Below are 22,062 nucleotides of genomic sequence, written 5' to 3'. Positions count from 1 at the left end.
AGGGCATCACCTCCGTTACTACTGTTTGTTTTTATTGCCTATGCAACAAAGTACACACCGGATATGGGCAGCTTGGGAAATCAGTTAAGAGTTAGGTGTGGCCATTGGGTGTGTTGCAGTCATTCGTCTGTTTTCCTTTTAATCTTTGAGCACAGCAGAGGCCATCTGGAAATAATAATGAAAAACAAAAGGGGCTATGGGAAAAAAAATCTCACTTCTAAAAATGCCACCGTGAGGCGCCCAGCTATGCCGAGGCATGAAGGGCCCTCCTGTAAAAACATTGAATGCTTTACGCGTGCGTAACATCACTATTTCTATTTCGAATTGCTGTTGGGTATTTGTTGTATGTGATAAGGCATTTATACGAGTGGATTTGTCTGTGCCGTTGCAGAGATTCATTCGCGAGGGCGATCGATCGTTTAAATAGCGAAATATACTGCAGAAAGGGCATAATCCAGGCTTAATGTCACTCGATATTTTGAGTAGGGTGGGGGTGTTATCTGCAAAAGGTGCGTATAGCAGAGTGCAAGGTACACCTATCCATAATTATAATCATCTTATATTATTGTACCTTATACTCCTATAATCATATGAACAGGTTTATGCCATGAGGACAAAATACAGTTATATGAATGTGGCGTGCCAGTATTACTCCCGAAACGACATTCCAGACTGTGTTACATAATTGGATACAACTTGAAGTTCTCATCAATATCAACAACCAAATCATCAAACATCACAATTTTTGGATGCAATGCGTTCATTTAGCATCAACAAGTTCACAAATATATCGAACAAAGGCAAAGATCACCCGTGTAGCTTTTGACAGACTGTTGGTGCAAGTGCTATGAGAGTCAACACGACGCACGAGGGGTTTGGTGGCCAACACCACACCCAGGCCGCCTTTGTCTGCCCAGTGCAGATATTTGTATACGCCGCATCAGGCACTCATTCGTGGCTGAGTCGGCGTAGGGGAGACCCAGGACTGGTTCAAAGATTTTCCGCGTATTGGCCGTGAACGGGTCCGTAGCGCAGTGCGATCAATCGCCGCATTACCGCTCGCCGTACGTACAAATACGTACAGCAGTACATATTCTTGGTTCTTTCGGTAAAGTCACGTAGAAGAGAAACAATAAAATAATACAAAAATAAAAATATAAAACAATAAAATTCTCACGACGTTTCTACTGCAACACAAGCAATCATCATCAGGTGATGATGAAATATAAAACAATAAAATTCTCACGACGTTTCGACTGCAACACAAGCAATCATCATCAGGTGATGATGATTGCACAGGATTATCAATCCTGTGCTGCAGGATGGCCTCCTCCAGGCCGTGAGAGTCGTGGAACTTGTTGCACGACGCTTCACCACGCTGTTCAGTCTCTGGGTTGGTGAAGGCGAGGAGTATGAACGGACGTCGACTCCTCCCCTCGAACGATCTGCACTGAGCGGGCGTGGTGACAGGTGATCAAAGCGCCCCCAAAATGGACCGACATTATTTGGCGATGCCTTCATCGAACAGGGAATTAACATGGGGCTGTGAATAGTTAATCACTATTATTATTATTTACTATGGGGCCGTCTATAAATGACGTCACGCACCTAGGGGGGGGGGGGGGGGTCAGACATTTGTGACGATGTGTGACGAGGGTGAGGTGTGGGGTTTGAGAAATGTGACGTCACATCAAAATGCACAACTTTAAATATATATAGACAACACGTTCTATTTAATTAAATTGACCTTTAAATAAATGTTTTCTCCTACAACATCAGAGTGCAGCGCCACATTAAATACGCACTACAATGACAATAGTTTAAAGCGATTTGAAGCATGTTTTATATAGATTTTTGGTGGGGAGGGGGGGCAGAGCTTTGTGACGTCATATTTCAGGAGGGGGTCTGACTTTTTGTGACGCCGTGTGACGAAGGGGGGCGGAGGTCAAAACTCGTCCAAAATCGCGTGACGTCATTTATGGACGGCCCCAAAGTACTCCAGCTGTGGAGAACAAGCAGCATTGGTTCTGGGAACTGGCTGCTCTGCCCTGAAAGAGCAACTGAGACGCAAACTGAAAATGGGAAAGAACAGCGGTGGTGATGTCCCTCGGCGCTATTTTATTTGCATGCCGATAGCGTGAAGCATAACTGCTGCGCCACTCTTGGTTACCAAACAATTAAAACCTACATGTTGTCTGTGAATATTAGGAGGACCTTGTGACCTTGTTTTCTTTTTTTACACTATGCATGAATTTCCAGTGGTGATAGCGGTTGGATGTTGAACTGTGTGAAATCAGAAGGGCTCCTTGCAGCTTGCGGGTGAAATATGAATATCTAGATTTGAAGCTTTCGTGACTGCAGGAATCCATACTCTTTGGTTCTTTCGGTGAAGTCAAGTAGTTATAAAATAAAATAAATATACCTACGTGATTTTACCGAAAGAACCAAAGAGTATATTAAGATCTGATCCTTTCCATCTCCTTAGAATCCGAATATTTACTTATACTGGAGGAATCCGATGAGCTATGAAGATCTTTTTCACAGATGTCCAGTAGGGGCGGGTCGGAAAGTTACACCAAGAACAAAGAAATACAAAAAAAACACGACAGGAGAGCAGAGTATAGGATCATGTTAACAAATCACTTTTGAATATATATACAAATGAACCTGAACTATTTATTTATCTTGCCAGGTAAATCCCACTGAGCTATTAACTTATTTTTCAGAAGGAACCTGGCTGCAGATGATAACTCAACAAAGTGGCTTATCACGTAGAAATTTAAAGAAGCCAAATAAACTGACCTTTAAACCACATAACCTAAAACTGTGGCCTCATATTCTCAAAATATAAGAAATATTCTCTTTGCTGTACACGATCCGTAAACCAACGGAGCAGTGTAGCGTTTATACCAAGTAACTTGCAATCATGTCAATGATAGTGGACTGCTATGGCATGGTCATGTCAGAAGAATGGCACCACGTAGGAATCTAGAAAAAAATTGTGGGTCCATGCTCGTGAAAAGGTAACAGAGGCAGAGGACGACTGAGAAAAATTATGGACTGATGGAGTGGAAAAGGCACTCGAAGGGAAACGAAAGACATGGAAACAACAGCAAAAGGTGGGATAACGTTAAGAAGTGGAGAACTATTGCCGTAAGTTTGTGGACCCAGCAGGTTCTGTACATTGGCAGGACAGGAGAAGATGACGATAATTACTTGCAATTTGAAGCCTGTAATTTCAAATCCCGGTTGTCTGGGTCAACTCAGCTATTCATCCCTCTGTGGTTAATGGAATAAGTAGCGTAGCGCTGAAGCTGAACAGCAGTTGTATTATAGAGTGAATGAACCCAGCTTATAAATTTGGAATTTCAACTCTGGCCCAGTGCCATAAATGGAGATTCACACCATTCTGCACTTGGGACAGTAATACTAAAACAAAGATCCCCCATATAGCCTTAACAGACGTTTGGGGCAAGTGCTGTTAGCGAGCACCTGCGAAGGTCCAGATTGGCACAAGAAGGCGGTGGGTGGCCAGCACCACGCCCGACCACCACCTTTTCCTCCTCAGTGGTGATGTTCACACAATGCACCAGGTACTATTTTCTTAGGCTGAGTCGACCTAGGGGTGGCCCAGGATGAGTTCAGATAATGTTTCACCGGTGTTGATTGTGAGCGGTAATCGAACTCGGGACGCCGAGCTGGATTTTGCGTGCTAACCGATGCACCACCGCTCCACTAACCGGCAGTAATAAGACCAGTGTTGACATAGAAGTGTGACTGTTGGACTAAAAAAAGCAGGGAGAAGCAAGATGATGCAAACCACAGATACGAGGGTGGCAAGATTGGGTCTTAGGGATCATAATTCAAGCTGGAACGGGGTCAGGAATGGAGAGATGAGGAAGAAGGCAAAGGCGGTGGTACTCATGTCAGAGAAACTGAACGTCAACTCAGATGGTGAGGAAATGTCAGGAAGGCTATGTCAGATGAAAGTTACGAGCATGAAAGCACCAGGCCAGAGACCAAGGGGCATACCTAAAGACAGGTGGTTGAAAGTGGAGCCCCAGAATATGGGGGCCTGTGGGGTGGACGTGGATGAGATGGCCTAGGACAGTGAAGAGCAAACGATGCGAATTCAACCCCGATGAAGCATGGAGAGCAGAATGGAGTTCTGAAAGAACTCGCACACAGACACCTCGTGAAAGACCCAACGCAGAAGATCCCTGGGTTTGATTTTCCACGAACATTCACGGTCCACCCTAAACCGCATCCACTGCGCAAACCATGGCTGCAAATGTGGATAGCTGATGCACAAATGGAAACTTATCAACTCGGCAGTGTGCGACTGTGGTCATCCAGAACAGACCGTACAGCGTATAACGACGCAATGTCCGATCCACAAATACGAAGGGGACATCATCACAGCGATACACTCCACCGCTCCTGACGCGGTTATCTGTGGCTTGACCACCCGAATGTGAAATTGTAGTTGCTGCTCTGCATTTCCTTCAGACATACGACATAAGAAGAAGAAGTGATGAGTAGAGAAAGAGGAGCAGGAAGGCAGGCCCCACATGATTTGGGGAAATGCCAAGAAGAAGATTATCGACAATTGATGCAGAATGTCATCCCGGGCATAGCCAAGGGACAATCTGCAGTCCGAGATGGTAAAATGTTGTGTTCGTCTGAGGCTTGTTTCTGGACAAAAATGAAAGTTGTTCGTACGTGCACTTTTGCAAAGGGTGACCTCAAGGGACCCAGATTGAAGTTACAGAATGTGGAGCAGTGGCTCCTTCGAAGCTAACAGAAGCCAGATTTCAGCAACATTCTGAGGACAAAACAATCGCGTGACAAACCTCCAGAGGCATCTCTATGTTTTACGACGTCCACTACAGAAGGATGTGTTTTGATTGTTCTATAGCCGTCAATAGAATTTGAATGATTAGTTTCATATAAAAAAAAAATTAAGCGACACGCACGGGTAAAATAACAACACCAAAAAGGTGGGGGTTTTTTTGGTTCTTATTGGATCCAGAACGGATCCCCTTAACTTGGTGTTCTCGATGTGGGAGTCAAGTTTAAGGGGCGGTGTGTTCTTGATTACTCGCGCAACCCCTGATGACCTCTCTCCGAATTCCCCAGGCTCCTTGCTCGTGCTTTGCCATCATAATTAGCCACTCGGGTGCGCAGATATTCAGGAAACTGGAGGTAGATTACACAAGGTTGTTTTTTTTCTCTCTCTCTTTCTCCTTTGCTTTTCAACCCTCCCCCGCAAAATCTCCCGCGAAACTCAGAAAGGCCCCGTGGTCCCACACGAACGAGCAGAGAAAGCAGGGGGGGGGAGCGACCAATGCAACGTCACTATTCCCTACACGTCCTGCCCCCCCCACGACATTGCTTCCACCCACCCCTCTTACTCACCTGCCCCCTCTCCACGCCAACACACAGAGACAGAGGTCCCCCTCCGTGTAGCCTGTGCCAGACTGTCGGGGCAAGTGCTGTTAGCGAGTGGCACCTATGAAGGCTACCGGCACTGTGGCACACGAGGGAGTGGGTGGGTGGCCAGCACCACGCCCCACCGCCCTTTTTCTCCCTCGTGGTGATGTTTGCGCGCAGCAGCAGGTACTCATTTGAGTCCGAGTCGACCTAGGGGAGAAGGCCCATGACCGGTTCAGACAATCGTCACTGGGTGTTGGCCGTGAGCGGGAATCGAACTGAGGTGGCCTGGTTCGTAGTGCAGCGCGCTAACCACTACACCCCCGCTCCCCATGCCCCCCCCCCAAACCCCACCTCTTACTCACCAGCTCCCCGCCCCGCTCCAAGCCAACACATTCCCCCACCCACACACAAGCATCAGCCGTAACGCAATTCCCAGGACACCTTTGTTAAAAGGCTCCTGGCACGTGCCCCCCCCCCCCCCACCATCCACCCTTCCCCGATGGTATTCTCTCTCCCTCCCTCCCGCCGACCTCGCTTCGTCCGCAGGGGTTGAAAATCCCGCGCTTCCGTCTCGTTTCTATTTAAGGGGAACCTCAGGCTGCATCGGGGCAAAACGCTGCGCAAAGCCTCCTCCTCCTCATCCTCATCCCTCCTCATTCCTCCTCGTGTCTCTGTCGCGTTCAAAGCGACCCGCTCACTCTCTCTCTCTCTCACTCCCTGTCTCTGTCCGTCTCGGTCAGAGTCTCACGCACGCACACGCGCGCACTTCGTTGCCAGGATGAAACCGTCGGCACTCAGCGCCACGCTCACCTGCGCCTGCCTCTTGCTGTCGTCGTCCGTCTGGGGCAATGCCATCAACTACGTCGACGAAGGTGCGTTCCTGCGTGCCCGTCAGCGGCGTTGTAACCGCATTGTCGGCTCAGGGGGTGGGGGGGATGGCCCGGTGGGCCCCCCTTCAATATTTGATTCGTCTCGCACGGTCGCACCTAGACCAATATGATATCCGCGGCTCCTCTTGCCTAAATTTACGTCGTCATGACGCTCGCCGTCTCGAACATTTAACGCTGTTAGGGGGCGCTCCGTATTTTACAAAACGCAGCCACTGCTAAATGAAAGCAATTTTCATTCAACAAAAAAAATGTTTCATTCAAACCGCCTTTTTAAAATACGCTTTTGTTCTCTGACACTGTTGTTGAAGACATGGTGGTCGTCAAGGGGGGTGGGGGGCCCAACTAGTAGCTTTGGCCACCAAGGGGGGCGGCAAGGCGCCCCCCACGCTAGTTAGACGACTGGCGCTCCCGGTTTGCTATGGAATGTTTTGCGACGGTTTAAGTAAGGCGCATGAGCAAGCAGACTGCTGGTGGTCAATCTGGGTCGGTCAACCCGTGGCGCCTGGGTCGAGTTCCGTGACCGACCGACTTCGACACTTTGGACGTGGCCTCAAAGTGCACCTAGCATGGCACGAGCGCCGTGGTGACATCACCGCCACTCAGTGGTGAACGCCGATTGTTGTTGTTGTTGTACTGAATGGGAGGCGTATATCGGGCAGATCTCCACATATCAACAAATATGATTAGTTCTTCGGCCAATTGGCTTTGCAGACCGATGTTATCCAGTAAGCATTTGTTTAAACAAGCTAAACTCTTCAACTTCTTTAGCTTATAACGGTGATCATAAATAATGTAATTAATATTTATAACGGAAAAGTGCGATTATAATTTGCGTGAAATTAGCTACTGTTTTGGGCAATGGCATTTACTGAAGTATTTGATTCAGATTTAGCTTAGAGAACATAGGTAAAATTCGTTATGCCAAAATCTGAGTCTGTAGGTAAATATTAACTTTCGGTTCAAAGCTGACAATTCAATTTCTCAAATGAATCAATGAACGTATATTAACGTATCACATCGAGTGCGTTCTTAACTTTTGCATCAGCAGAGCTGCATGAGTTGGGTTAAGGAGCGAGTGATGTATGCTGATCTGTTTTTCAAGCCGGATTTTCCTACTTTGAGTACGGGCAAAGAGGGGAAGCTTTAAAATTGTGGTTTAATCTTACATAGGTAAGCAGCAATTATTGGAGTGGGTTAAGAATGCCCTCCATAGCAGACAAGTCAGTTTTCCCCATAAAGCAACACAAACGTTAATGTCTGGTAGTGAATGGCACGTAATTAATTTTGGAAGGTTCCTACTGACTGCACTTACACAATACATTATACATTCCAAAAACACAGCGTAAGAAATAGATTAAAACATAACCTGCACTCTGTGATTGACTGGCTGAACATTTGTTTATTTTATTGAATACAAAGCACTAATTACTGAAGTTCAACAAAACGTGTCACTGCTGATTATTCCCCGCTGTTCTCAGTTCACGACAATCCATCAGCTGTTTCTTGACTGAACTGCATAAACCAAACAGGCGGAAAGTATTCCAGTGAAAATATACGAGTCAATTCTATTTTTGTAATGAAGAAAAATTACAAACAAAAGTGTGGCACAATTGGGAGTGATCGAGCTACTTTAAAAGCCTCTTCTAAGGCCGGTTATTCACGCACACTTTATTACATTTCGAACGACCCCCCCCCGCTCGATTTGATTGCATCGGTTCATATACGTCGCCGTTCTGACAATTTCATAGCGCGCCCTTTAATCGCACGAGCTCTTTGTGCCCAAATTTGCGACCACCAGCGACGGTGGTGCACGCACGAAGCCCGCGTGCAAGGGGGAGTTGTGAGCCTCTCGGCATGCTTGACGAGCCACGCAACCGGAGTGGGGGGGGGGAAGGAGGGCCCAACGCCCTGGAAAGAGTGGCCGCTCCGCGCGCTTGCATTCCAGGAAAACACAGCAGGGAGCGCGCGCGCGCGCACACCACACGCGCGCGCGCGCGCACACACCACACGCGCGCGCATGCACGTACGCACATCGGGCGAGAGGTCGCCCCTAATGGGTCAACAACGAACAGCCCCAACGGATTTTGGAAGTTTGTCCCCAAACGCGTGCAGGAAAAGTGTCGCGGTGTCACGGAAGCATGCATTAACAGAGGGCCTGTGTTGTGGGATATGTGTATACTGTAATGTGTGTGTGTAAGGATGTTGTGACTCTATGACAGGTCTTCTATATAAGTGTTAGAGGTGTAACCCTGCGATTTCTCGCTCGTGCCGCTGCTGGTGGACGTTCCCTCCACTCGAGGGCGATATAGAGACCCCCTCTTGAATCTTGAATTCAAACTTTCGTGACTGCAGGAATTCATATTCTTTGGGTCTTTCGGTAAAGTCTTTACCGAAAGACCCAAAGAATATGAACCCCTCTTGAAGGCTATTGGGCTTGCTCCTTCCACGCTCTGATATAATGTACCTAAGATTATTTATGCAACAAAAGTTATGTTACACGCAAGACTAAAATGCACCCGATCTCGTCAAGAGATTGGAAGCTAAGCAGACTTTGGCCTAGCAAGTGCTGGAATGTGCCGACCAGAATTGGCCATGCGTTCACAGCGACGTTACATAATGGTCTGCAGCAGTTCGTGCGTCAACATCGCATCGTTGTGCTGAACCTGTGCTTGAACGTCGCCACTCCCCGCTCTCGTCAAACCCCACTGACCAGCGCGTTGAAATATGGTCAATAAACCCTCCACGACGCACGCGGCATGGGGAGGCACTCATCCAATAGGGGGGCTGACAAAACAACGCATACACGTACAAGTATTCATAGTCAGCCAGCCAGTCATTTGTTACTAAAGTTGTCTAGCCTCAGTCTAGGACTGGAGCCCTCAATGACTTTGCAGTACATCTACAAAGAGGTCTCTGTAGAGTGCAGTGCTTATAGTCTGTGTAAACCGTGCCAGCACATTCACACAGATCGGCTGTGTCTAATAATTGTTGTCATCCACCACTGTGGCAGGGGAGCATACACTTGAGCCCAGGCAGGTGCCCCCATACATCTTCAAACCTGGGCCCTTTCCCGCTGTACTATAAAAGTGCTCCATACAACGCTTACTCCAATCAACCACGAAACAGTCCCACAGTAATCGTCGCATCTGATCAAATCACAAGGAATGCGCTCCGTCCTAACCGACAACATGTTGGACACAACAGGTTGTTGTTGTTGTTGTAGGCTGCTGCGAGGCTACGTGGTGGACAGCAGATGGCAGGTCAGCAAAATCCATTGTTGTACTGTATTGTGCTTCCGTGCTTATGCTCCCCGACGTTTCTCACTCACGCTGACCTCGACTGGCACACGCAGCATACGGAGGCCCTCGTCCAGCAACGGATCAGCAAAGTGCTGTGCGTGTGGCATGACTTATCAGCACGCCTTATTGACTGGAGAGTCGTGTGGCCCGCAGGTGCGTTGTCACCCCAGTAAACATTCAACTTTGGGCCAACGCTGGCATGTGGTTGGAACGGTTGAACCAACGGTGGCCCCTTCGTGGGGTCAGCGTTCAGTGGTGAGGACAACGTCTCCGTCAATTCTCCTCCTTCAGTGAGCAATTAAGCAGAGCTTATAAGCGGACGCAAATGTGTATCTTGACATATCACATCAACTTTGACGCACTTTGACAATTGTGTACCGAATCACGTAAGGAAGCAGAGCTGGATCTAAATTGAATGTTAGAAAAAAGCCATCAATGCACATTAACAGCCCAAAAAAAATTGATTTGCTTGCATGCGGCCACTAAGAGGGCTTTGTTTCTCCCATTGCCTGTTACTGGACGTACGCACTGGAACCAACATTTGTCCGGAACATGCTCCTTGCGTACAATACGGGTGTATCTAATTTTCATTCATGCCCATATGCTGGATATTCTTACGCTGGCTCAACGCCAAGTTACATAAAACACCCCAACACGGACTGCACTCATTCATCCTGCTTGGCCCTGGGGGGGGGGGGGGGGGCTGGGGGGGAAGCAGACAATTTCAGAAGCCTTACTTGAATTTAACAGCTTTCAAATAATTGTATGTAAAAAAAATATCACAAAATATTAATTCACCCAAAAAAACAACTCAGTGAGAATTATAAATGAACAACATTTCCTCAGATGAATTTGCCCGCGTAGTAATTTACAGCCTGGCCACATGCGCCTTAATTTTATAGCATGTGTGATGCTTGTTAGTGCAAGATTAACAACTACGACCGTTTACACTGGGACCTTACATCGGTGTGTTAATGCCAGCGCTGTGCATGAACTGAGGCATTTAAAAATGCACAAGGGTAGCGTTTGCTGACAAGTGCTCGCCCTGTAGAAGATTATTCCTCGACGCTGCACATGTGTTACATGTTTTCACCGGATACATGCATGACGTGTAGGAATTAAGGCCATAAAACGAACAGCGTACATTTTCCACACTGAAGCGCCATTATTCTGTGCAGTCGAACTTGCAAGGGGCTGAGAGATTTACCTTGCTTAATACTCATTCTTATTTCATACTGGGGTTTTTTTTTGTAACCGATTTAGTCAGCACTCATTTTAAATAAATGTCCTTTACTTAATCAACGTAAGAGGCAAGTGAGGATTTATATATATTTGTATGTATCCTGTACAGAAGACAGAAACGCATCATAGCATGTGCAGTCATGCATTGGAACAGTTATTATTCACGTTTTTTTATATATATAATTTGTTTGCAAGTAATTTTCTAATTCAGGAATTTTGGGCAAAAGCTGTACATATGCACTCGCTCTTGTACGCTATGATGACGTGGGCTCTAAAATCCACTTGTGCACCACATTTTGCAGCTTGGGTGCATGGGATATGAGTTGTACAAAATGGAGTTGGCATTTCAAGACGCACTTGAGCAGGCCTTGGTCATTCCCTCCAGATACTCCCAGACAGCCGCTGAAGCCAGACTGTTGCCCTCCTCGCACATTGCTCCACGAAACACTCGCGTGGGAGGCACTCCATCTCGCCAGATAGCGCACTTCAGTTTAACTCGTAGGCCATCGATGACCAATGTTATTAATAAGAAATCGATTTTTTTTAATGGGTTAGATCGCGTAAATATAAATGTGTCGTTAACCCCACCACCACTCGACACAGCCAATTAGTAAGGTTTGTCATGTAATACGAAACGTGCCAATTGTGACTGTCGCCTGATAAAGCTAGTTGTAATTGCTGGCGAAACGTCGTACTCAGATTGTAAACGTAGTGACGAATTGGCGTGTTGTGTTTACGTGACAAACCTTACTAATTGGCTGTGTCGGGTGGTGGCGGGTTTAACGACACATTTATATATTTACGCGATCTAACCCAAAACAAAAAACTTTCATTATGAATAACGCACTTCAGAGACCATAAGTCTCACCGAGTCTCCAGACCTTTTTTTCTTTAGGAGAGTCCTGCGTTAGAACATTCAACGAGTAATTCCATCCATTAATGTTTGGTCGACAAAACCCCACGCATGCGAGTCAGTAACACTCCAAACACTGCACAGATTGATACAAGAATCCACTGCTGCACTGCCTTATCCTGGCGACCTAGCGGCTATTGCCATTTACGCGGTACTCGTTTCACGAATGCCAGAAGCATTATGGGCTTAGTTAACCTCCATGACCTCCAGGGCTGGGATTTTAAACATTTGACTCTGGGTCGCATGATCTAACCGCATTGCTACCGATCCATATTTGAACCTTATGGCGGGACCCCGGGTTCCCGACTAAACGCAAGTTAAAATCGTGATGAATTAATTTATTTTTTTGGCGACTCCGTCCCACCCGGCGCACATAAAGGTGGCGACCCACCCGGCGCGGATCGTTCTGTTGTCACGTCGTGTCTCGTCCAAGCGCAACGGCGGCGAGGACGAATGCGCAACAAGAAGAAACACAACTTTGAAACTTTGATTAGCGCATCGTGTAGAGCTCGTCGAGAAGATATAGATTGCCGTGTCGTTCGCCTTCAACAGGCGTAAAATGATGTCGCAATGCGGTTTATGCGAGAGCCGGGGGCTTATGGGAACCCCGGGGTCCCGCCATGAGGTTCATATTTTGATTAAGTAGCTAATAATTCATTCATGCGTAATTTTCTTCTCACCTGTAATGACCTTCTTTTGTCAAGCAATAATTCATCCCACATAGCTGTGCAGTCACACAGGCTCAGTCTAACTTCCATGTGAAAACAAAAAAAATGTATATTTTCTCTTTTGTTTGGGGGGGAGGGGGGCAGCACCTTTGACAGCCATGATGTATCCCCTCTGAGTTACACGCAGAGTGCTTCTTGTGTGCAGAGACCCCAGTGCACGAGTGCACCTTAACACACCAAAAAAACAAGACAAAGTTCCCCCCAGTATAGCCTTAACAGACTGTAGGGGCAAGTGCCGTTAGTGAGCACCTATGAAGGCCGGAACAGCACACGAGGGGATGGGTGGCCAGCACCACGCCCGGCCGCCTTTGTCTTCCTCGTGACAATGTTTCTACACATCCCACTGTCCCACTTGGGTCCTCAATTGAGGCTGAGTCGACCTCGCGGAGGCCCATGACCGGTTCAGATTATCGCCGGTGTTGGCCGTGAGCGGGAACCGAACTCAGATCGCCGGGTCCGCTACCCTACCGCTCCCCACTAACACTCACACCACAGCACAGCATACAACTCGCTCACACTATCCGTTCGCTGGACCATGTTTTCCCAGTGCAATCCCGTGCATAAGCCACTTCAGTAACTGGCGCGATTATAGATATTAAAAAAAGCATTACAATTTCAAATAACATCTGCTTACATTGAAATGCTTTCTCCTTCTAAGCCAAAACTGCCCTTATTGCAAGGGATAGGCTGCTGGATTTATATATCCACCAAGTGCATTGAAATTAATACCCAATGATTTACAAGCCCCCTTTGACTATCTACTGCTGAATGAAGGCCTCGTCGTGCTGTGTTGGTAAGTGCGTCGTGGTTTTGACCATACTTCACCTTGACATCACTCGCGGCTAATGTTAGCTATGGCGGGGTAAGTTAAGGTCAGGCCGCCGGGTTCACAATGCAATGTTCTAACCGCTGTGGCCACCGCTCCTCTCGCGTTGGAATAACTGTAAATAACAAAACACAAATCGCAACGGTTGAATGAAAATGTAAATGTTCATTCGGTAAAACGTATCAAAATGCATACCCTCCATGAAATACACTGCGTAATCTCGTCACAAAGTAAGTGATGTCACTAAAATTAAATACCTATTATGTACCTATTATATTGTGAAATTAAATAACTGTTCATAATAATAATAATAATGCCCTCTAACCAGGAATGCCTCACTAAGTCGCTTGGTTGCTTATTTTTTTGTTTTGTTCAAGAGGCTATCGGGGACGTTTGGCCAATTCCATTGACGAGCGTTTAGCGCCAGGAAGGAGAGGGGGAGCACCTTGGACCCCCCCCCCCCCCCCGACGTATTCGAGAGTGCAACGCTCGAATGCTCCGCGCAGACGTTCAGAGCTTTCAGGGGCTCCCTGCGCCTCGTTGCACGTGACCGCCAAAGTCAGAGTGCATCTCAGCTCAAACAGGCAATTGCGGCACCACTCGTAACGTGTCCTGCTTTTGCATGCTGAACGTCTTTCGCGCCGCACGTGGCCAATCCGCGCCAACGTCGGCAGCCCTGAGGACGGTGGTGGGAATTGCCATGGCAGGGGTCAGCCTCTCAGTCTCTCCGCTGGCGAACAACAGGAGCAAGTTCATTCTGTTTCATCAAGTGAGAACTCGAGAGACCAGGATGAGTCTCAAATTCGAGAGTAACCGGTGTCGGTACCGAAATGACAAAAGCAAAGGCTAACAATTCAAAGTTAACTACAGCAACGAAGCAAACATAGAACTCAGAACAGAAGCAACACAGGCGGCGCTGATTGTATACACTCCTGGGAGCAGGATGGCCTCAGATGATCACCAAAGGTGATTTTGATCGCGTCACTTTTCACTCAAACCGCAGCAACCATTAATTACACTTTTGCCCGCAAGCCATCCATTTTCCAGCCTTCAAATTCTCTCTCTGGTTCTTGACATACATTTCACATTCACCATATATACCGAGCGATCGGGATCCCCTCCCACCAACACCTCCCCAGGTAGAGGTGCGACTGTGTTACCGAGGTATCAGCAGAAACCAAAATGCTCCGACCACGAATTATTGCGCGCGAACACATGCAGGCCAAATGTTTGGGAAAGATCTAAATGTTCCTTATGGCTGTATTCTTGGCTCAGAGGGAATGATTCGCGATGCACTTCAGTTCACTGGGAGGTACCCACACAGAGTAAATCCCGTGCCTTGTTCTTAATAGATGGATTATCCCTCCCCCCCTCCCCTAGCATGCAGAGTGCCAGACATGAACCACAGGGGGTATTTGTGAGCCCCACCACCACCTGGGGCGACAGTGCTGTTCGCTGCATTTAATTTTTAAAAAAATGTCTAATCGTTTGGGGTTGCTGAATATTGGATGCAAAAGTGGTGGTTGTCCAAAGAGCCTCATCGTCATCATCACCACCATGTTAATCACGTGCTTCGTGAACAGATCTGACGTTGTGTCAGTGCGTGGTGCTGTTAGTGTCATTTTTTATGTGCATTTTTGCACAATACGTTATCGCGCGTGCTGTAACGTGGTATCAGTGTATTTATCTGCGTTACAGAATGATAGCAGAGCAGGGAATTGCAGGGCCGCGCCTTTAACTCTGTTTTATACGGGGATAACAAGGTGATGTGAATAGCAGCGGTGAGTTCACACAACGGGAAGCAAGCCATGCACATACGCCTGTTATTAAAAAAAAAGCACACAGTGCATGCATACTCATACTTGAATTACAATATGTATTATTGCGCAGCTCTGCTTGGCACGGTTGGGTACGTAAGGTGCGAAGGAAGTTCTACATACTACTATTATAGTTAGGCGCAACTTTAGCTAGGCGGGTGGTCCGGTGACAAAGAGCCCATCATTCGATCATGGCGTTATCTTAAATCCTCGTTCGGGGTCGAGCCTGGCTTTGGAACGCGTTGTCTTTGCTAATAAGATAGAGTTGTTCGATATATTTAAGTCTGTCTTTGAAAACTCACCTCTTTAAATTGGCCGTTATTCCTATCTAGTTATCTAGTTCGAGCCGTTTACCCTGGTTCTGTTGATTTCCCGATTTCCATACATGGCGCGTTTGGCTCTGCAGATGAAATGCGCCTTACGAATGTAGATTACAATTATTATTGTGATCGCATTAGAGTTGCTTCAATAAAGATTTGAAGCTTTCGTGACTGCAGGAATCCATACTCTTTGGTTCTTTCGTTAAAGTCATCCCCCATTAACACGACTGAGGTGCTTGCGTCCGGGGGTGGAATTCCTTTCCAGCTCAGACCCCGCCTGCTTGCCCATCGCCACGTATATAACCTCCTTGTTGTAACAGCTCTCTCGCTGGTTCAGCAATTCCACTGCTGGATGATTATTTTTTCCGCCTGAGGACGACCGCTTGTGTTGCGATCGAAACGTCGTGATTTATTTTATTTTATACCTACGTGACTTTACCGAAAGAAGCAAAGAGTATTGCTTCGATAAGTTACCACATTTTGACACTTCAAAAGCGGTTTTAAAATTTAGAATGATCCATGCCATCAATGCACATGGGCACCGCTCAAAACCCATTTGCGATGAGTACCTTTTAATACTTTGGGCGAAGCCACTGGCAGTTGTGCTGTGAATAGTAGACTTCCTCACTATAGGAATGTGGAATTCCACCACTGGTTCAGGACCATCAACAAAGATGAGTATCGCCCAAAAGTCATTTTAAAAAAGGAGAAACCTTAACATATACTTATCGTTGGCACATACTTACACTCTCGTTATTCTAATTATTACACTCGAGCTTTAAAATTTTCCATTATTTTTTGTTAATGAGCTGCACGATGATAATTTCACTCCTGTTTAGAGCAGTACAGGCCGGGTTGCAGGTGCATCATAGCCAGGCAAAATGTGTTTGTGAACTTCAGTCTCTGTCCTTCACCTCATTCCCTTCCTCTCTTAACGCTCACCTCTTCTCGATCGCCCATTCTCTTCCTCTTGCCTCCCCTCGTCCCTCCACGACTTCCTGTCCCTCCCCGACCCTTTCGTGATCCCGGAGTACCCGCGATGCTGTCACTCATTGCTAAATCCTTGCACGCTCCTGGTCATCGAAATCACTCTTTTGTCAACGTTTTACTTTAATCAGGTCAGGCGCCGTGAGTGAATGGCACAGGATAAATATAAAATAAGATAAGACGGTGTGGGGAGCAGGATTGCAGTGTTTATCATCTAGCACTACGAACCCGCTCGCCCGAGTTCGATTCCCGCTCAGGGCCAACATCTTCAGCGGCCGCACTCCCTCCATTGACGCTGCGCGCTGCTGTAACAACCCTTGCGTGCCGGCAGTCCGAGCGAGGCTACCCGGGGAACTTTTGTCTTCGCGTGCGAACCTCAGGCTGCGAGTGCGCCGCAAAGCCGTCCCCCTCGCTCGTGCGCTGGGACAAGCTCTTCATCATGCTGGAGAAGTCTCAGAAGAGGGAGGCCATGATGCTTGAGGCCATGGAGAACATGATCCGGAGCGAGATGCAGAACGTGCAGGCGGTGATGGAGGAGTCGAAGCAGGAAACGGCGCAGCGTCTCGACAGGACCCTGAGAGACGCCTCGCGCGAGTTCCTGAGCCACATCGACATCAAGTTGCAGGTATTGCAACGCGTGTGTGGGGGGGGTGGGGGGGGTGGGGGGCTATCGTGGGGAGCAGTGGCACAGCAGTTAGCGCGCTTGCGCTACAAACCCGGCTGCCCCAATTCAGTGGCAACGGTAACATTTCGTGCTTGGCCATACTTGGACGATATATTTTTTTGAAATCAAGCACATCCTAGGCATCACGTAGAGTAAACATCACGTTCACGTGACAGCCACCTGCAGGCCAAAGAGGATTGCCTGTAAAGCAGTACAGCAAGTAGGTTGTGGGTCTACCTCCCTGCTGTAAAAAAAAAATACTCCGACGGGAAATGACCAAACTGGACCCTCCCGAAAAAGTCTTGAGCTATCCGATGAGGCTTTCCGAGGTAAACATAGAATGTTATTATTGCTATTTAAATCGGTGACCAGGCTGAGACTCAATAAGCACCATGGTTTAATCTCAGGCGGCTGCGTGAGACTTGGACCTCGGTATTTGGTGCCGTTTTGCTTTGTAATACGACACGGGCATTGGGCCCCCACAGCATCCCAGCTACCCCGCGCGTATTGCATTTCCAGTCAATATTAGTTAAACACAAGGCGTACTTATGTGGTTAAGCGGTGGGTAATTTCCACCACGGAATTCTGAGCCAGGTCCTGCATTCGAGTAACCGTGTCCGGCCACAGGAATTTTAAAAGGCTTGCCGTGTGCGTTGGGTTTTCCACTCTCAGCTCGTTGACTCATTAATTATCTTTATAATATACTTAAGTCAACAAAGCCGACGCGTCACCTCACAACCGAACTCATCTCCTTCTGAGAGAGGAATTGACCCCAATCGTGGAAATGTGAAATTCCTACTACTACTGGCTCAGGGCTTGTTAAAATGAGAACCAATTAGTGAGATGCAACAGACTCCGCCGACTAACGAGGCCTCATACTTTATCAACTTTGGAGAGACAATGGGCTGATTCAAACCTCCGGGAAAAATGAACTCAAAACCCATGGAATTTCTGCCACGGCATCAGATAAGTAAATGTGTTGCCTTTCCTTAATCAGCCTCTGGTGGCTGGAACCTGCAATGATCTGGGCTCTGTTCTCAATCACGTTGAGCATAAGAGAGGCCAGAGGTCTTTCCACTGTGGGGAGAGCCCACGACAGCCAGGTCCATGATCCAATGACTCGGGCCCTGCTTGCATCTTACAACTGCAGCCTCCTGCATTGGCAGCCGCTGTTGTATGCATGTTGAACTTCTTTCGCGCCGTACGCAAGCCGATCGTGCTAATCAGAGGTGCGGGAGGAGGACAACAAACTAAACACTAAAAGCAGTTTTAAAGAAATGAGTTTAGCTGGTGTGGAGCAGCCATAAACATCGCGTAATCGAGGGAGAGAGTGAGCCGCCCAATTCCGTTCCTGACGAAGCTCCCCAGCGTGTGGGTTCAAAACGTCGGACTCCGTCCGTGCCCGAACGTGCGACACGCAGTGCAACCCGAGAGCGCATCGGGGAGCCGCGCGGCGCCAACCGCACAAAATCCCACGGCAATTATTCCCGAGTTGAAACCGCAAACCGAAACGTAACGCCCGCACACGATCACCAGGAACGGGGGGGGGGGACGTGAATGGATCCGACGTGCCCCCGCCCCTCTCCACCACCACCACCACCCCGGGGCCTGACATTTGTCTCCAACTTCCGCGGACTGTACAGAGCGAGACGAACGGCAAGTTTGACAAGATCGAGCGCCTGCTGGGCAAGCTGGTGACCGACGTGCAGGCCATCTCCCTGGAGCTGCTGCGCGTCACGCAGGAGTCCACCGAGATCCCTGCCGCGCACGACCCGCCGCTCATCGCTCCGCCCAGCCACGTCGCCCAGACCCTCGGCGTCAACAACCTCGCGCTGTCCGAAGAGAAGGTCATGTGGAGCCTGGCGCTCTTTCCTCCTCCAGGTAAGCGCGCCCGCCCCAAACGCCCCCCCCCCCTCCACCCCCCCACCTCCACCCGTGCGACAGGTGCCTCCGTCCCGCTCGCGACCAGGCGAGGAAATCCGCCAGAGCCACGTTGGTCTTCTGTCGAGAGAGGCCGGCGGGCAGGACCGCGGCGGGCGCTGTGCATCGTTTGTCGGTTTCATAGCCGCGGTGGCACCCTCTCCGCGAGGCTGTGTCACCGCCGCGAAGCCGGGTTCGGAACCGATTTGATCGCCACGTCCCTCCGTAGACGCCCACGTCTCCGTCGCACGAATCAACGAACCATTCCCCCCCCCTCCCCCCCAAGCACAGCTCCGTCGCGCGTACGGGGCCACCCCGATAACGGCGAGGCGCTTCTCCCCACCGCCCGTCGCGACGTTTGCGCGCGTGAGCAGGCTGCTTCATGACGCTCCACTTCCCCATGCGCTCGCGCGCCATCGCCGTGGGCGTGGACCCCGGCGTGCCCGCGGAGCTGCGAGCCGTCACCCTCTGCCTGTGGGCGCGCCCCTCGGAGCCCCTCTCCAAGACGGTGCTGGCGAGCTACGGCGACAAGAGCTCCCCGCGGCTCCTGCAGCTCTACCTGAGCGGCGACCGCGCCGTCTTCTCCGTGGCCGGCGACGACGCGGCCGAGGGGGGCGGCCGCGCCGAGGCGGCCGGCGCGGCCGCCCGCGACGCGTGGGCGCACTACTGCGGCGCCTGGGAGTCCGAGTCGGGCGACCTCGCCCTGTGGGTGAACGGGCAGCTGACGGCGCACAACGGCTCGCCCGTCGCGCGGGGCTTCGTCGTGCCGCCGGGCGGCGTCCTGCAGCTGGGCCAGGAGAAGAACGGCTGCTGCGTGGGCGGCGGCGGCGGCGGCGGCGGCTTCGACCCCGAGCTGGCGTTCGCCGGCGCCCTCGCCGGCTTCAACGTGTGGGACCACGTGCTCCCGTCGGAGGAGATCGCCAAGCTCGCCGGGGGCAGGGGCGGATGCCGGGCGCAGGGCAACGTGGTGGCGTGGGGCGTCACGGAGCTGCACCCCATGGGCGGCGCGGTCTTCAACCTCTACTGAGGGCGGGCGCAAGCCGGAGGGCGAGGCGGCGGCGGCGGCGGAGAGATCCGCCACCTGTGACGCGTTTTGTCGTTTTCTCGTTCGTCTGTCTGTGAGATGGCAAGGAATTGTCGTCGTCGGCGGCGGCGGCGGCGGCGTCCCCCACAGCCCCCAACCCCCCCCCCCCCCTCCTTATTCGCCTGTAAGTTAATAAATGAATAGATTTTGTCCAATGTCTCCGGTTGCTCTGCCGGAGAAATTGCGGACGTTGAAGCAATTGCCTTGTTGAAAACAAAAAGGGATATTGTCAAAATGATGAAGCCGAGTGGCTTGGGTGGGTGTAGGGTGGAGGGGGCGGAGTGCGTAATGCCCGTTTAGGAGACACAGAGCCAGCGCTGTTGAGTACCTGGGTTTGAATCCAGCCACCCGCCTGTGATTAAATCAAATTCACATATGCAACGAGCCAATTGGCAATGGACTGTTTAAACAAACAAACAAAAACACGCAATTGTTTAAAGTTAATTTGTTTTTTTTACTCAATTAACAAATTACATCCCTCGCAGAGTAATGTCTTTCTTAGTTTGAGTGTCATATATCACGAAATGTTCACATTGCGTGAAGCAGCGCCAGGGGGTGTGATGAGAGAGGCCTGTCGAGGCGACTGCAGCAGTAGTTCTGCGAGGTCAACTTCTGGGGGCCCGTTCCCTGAACAATGTGACGCTCTCTTGAGCAAACGAAGTCCAGAAGGAAATGTCTTTGTCTCGTGATGATTTTGATAACGCCAATGGGGGAGTTGTAATCATTATAATTGGGGGGGGGGCGGGGGGGGGAGCAAATGGAAAATAATAAATATCCCTTTCGTATTGTTTATTCCAGGTTTTGGCAGTTATTAGTGTCACTTTTTTTCAGATTTATGTAATGGATTAATTAAATATTATTTTCGAGGGAATATTTATATATATAATAACTAATGTTGACCTTGCTTATACTTCAAGCACATGGTAAATATATATTCAACAACAAAAATGACAAAACGAATAAAGACACCGGGGCTTTTGGGTCCGTAATAGATTTGTTTTCGGGTCAGATCGCCGCGTGAGTACAATGTGTGTCGTACACCCTCCTCCACCCGACAGCATGACTGGTGCCGCTGAAGCAGTAATACATCGGTGGCACATTTGTTCACGTGGCAACTTTAGTTAACCCTTTTCCGTCCCGAGACGTCCGCAAGTTGCAGGGGCGGGTGTCCACGTTCACCTCTGAATCTCGGAACGCACAAGCGGCTCGGCATTAATTTTATTTCGAGAGGCGTTGCGCCGTTGTTTTTGAAGACGTTGCATTCACCGCAGAGAACCACAGCGACACGCCGGCGCTCTGCGATAGCTGGCGCCAAACTGTGCCACGCCCCCTCGTGGGAGCCTCGGTACCAATAAAGTTATTTCATGTTTCTTCCGGTTTCGTTTCGATGATGCACACACGTACGTCATCGGAACGGAATTGGAAGAAAAAAACGATTACGCACACGTACATCGTAGGAACGGGAAAGGTTTAATTGTTGGGTTTGGGGTGGAGGGGGTTTACAACACCCATTTTACTCACGAAATCTGACCCAAAAAAATAATCAATTATGAATCTAATTATGCGGATGTTTATGAATTATAAAGCAGACCTAAAAATTAGACCACACTTAGGACACTTGTGGCAATGTTTCTCATCCTAAAACAAACCCTTTGTTTTTTAAAGTTCATATATCTTGTCTTAATATTTTGTATCCAATATTTTTTTTATCTCTTTCATTTTAAATTTAAATATCTGCTCAACTTCTTTAAAAAATACAATACGGTACTTTTACCAACCTCCCTTTTGCTGTAATTAATAAAGAAAGAAATGGATGCAAAGGAGACTTTGGATTTTACGTCTATACATTGCAAGTATATATTTTCAACGGTAACAAATTGTAGAGGCCATCATGTCACAAATAAGGATCTGCAATGGAAAGTGGACATCTATATGC

At 48.9% G+C, this 22,062-nt stretch overlaps 2 protein-coding genes across 6 annotated transcripts in view; one reads left to right on the top strand and one right to left on the bottom strand.

Annotated features, from left to right (window-relative positions):
• The window catches only part of VEPH1 (ventricular zone expressed PH domain containing 1), a 176,138-nt gene that overhangs the window by 89,785 nt on the left and 64,291 nt on the right, over positions 1-22,062 (bottom strand). The window lies entirely within an intron of this gene.
• PTX3 (pentraxin 3) lies at positions 5,945-20,874 on the top strand. Its single transcript, XM_032962315.2, has 4 exons — positions 5,945-6,308; positions 16,839-17,083; positions 18,766-19,003; positions 19,417-20,874. The coding sequence occupies exons 1-4, from the start codon at positions 6,215-6,217 to the stop codon at positions 20,067-20,069; spliced, it is 1,230 nt and encodes a 409-aa protein (XP_032818206.2). The 5' UTR covers positions 5,945-6,214; the 3' UTR covers positions 20,070-20,874.

Source organism: Petromyzon marinus, chromosome 28 (assembly GCF_048934315.1).
Source record: "Petromyzon marinus isolate PM22_M1 ecotype Great Lakes invasive population chromosome 28, UKy_Petmar_22M1.pri1.0, whole genome shotgun sequence".
Taxonomy (NCBI): Eukaryota; Metazoa; Chordata; class Hyperoartia; order Petromyzontiformes; family Petromyzontidae; genus Petromyzon; species Petromyzon marinus.
Note: the sequence above shows the minus strand (reverse complement) of the source record. Positions and strands in the feature narration are given on the sequence as shown.

What these genes read in the sequence shown, in the direction of transcription:
- PTX3 (XM_032962315.2), top strand. Translation starts at nt 6,215, where the DNA reads ATGAAACCGTCGGCACTCAGCGCCACGCTCACCTGCGCCTGCCTCTTG. An exon ending in CATCAACTACGTCGACGAAG is followed by an intron (nt 6,309 to 16,838) that starts GTGCGTTCCTGC and finishes TGCGAACCTCAG; the next exon opens with GCTGCGAGTGCGCCGCAAAG. An exon ending in ACATCGACATCAAGTTGCAG is followed by an intron (nt 17,084 to 18,765) that starts GTATTGCAACGC and finishes CGGACTGTACAG; the next exon opens with AGCGAGACGAACGGCAAGTT.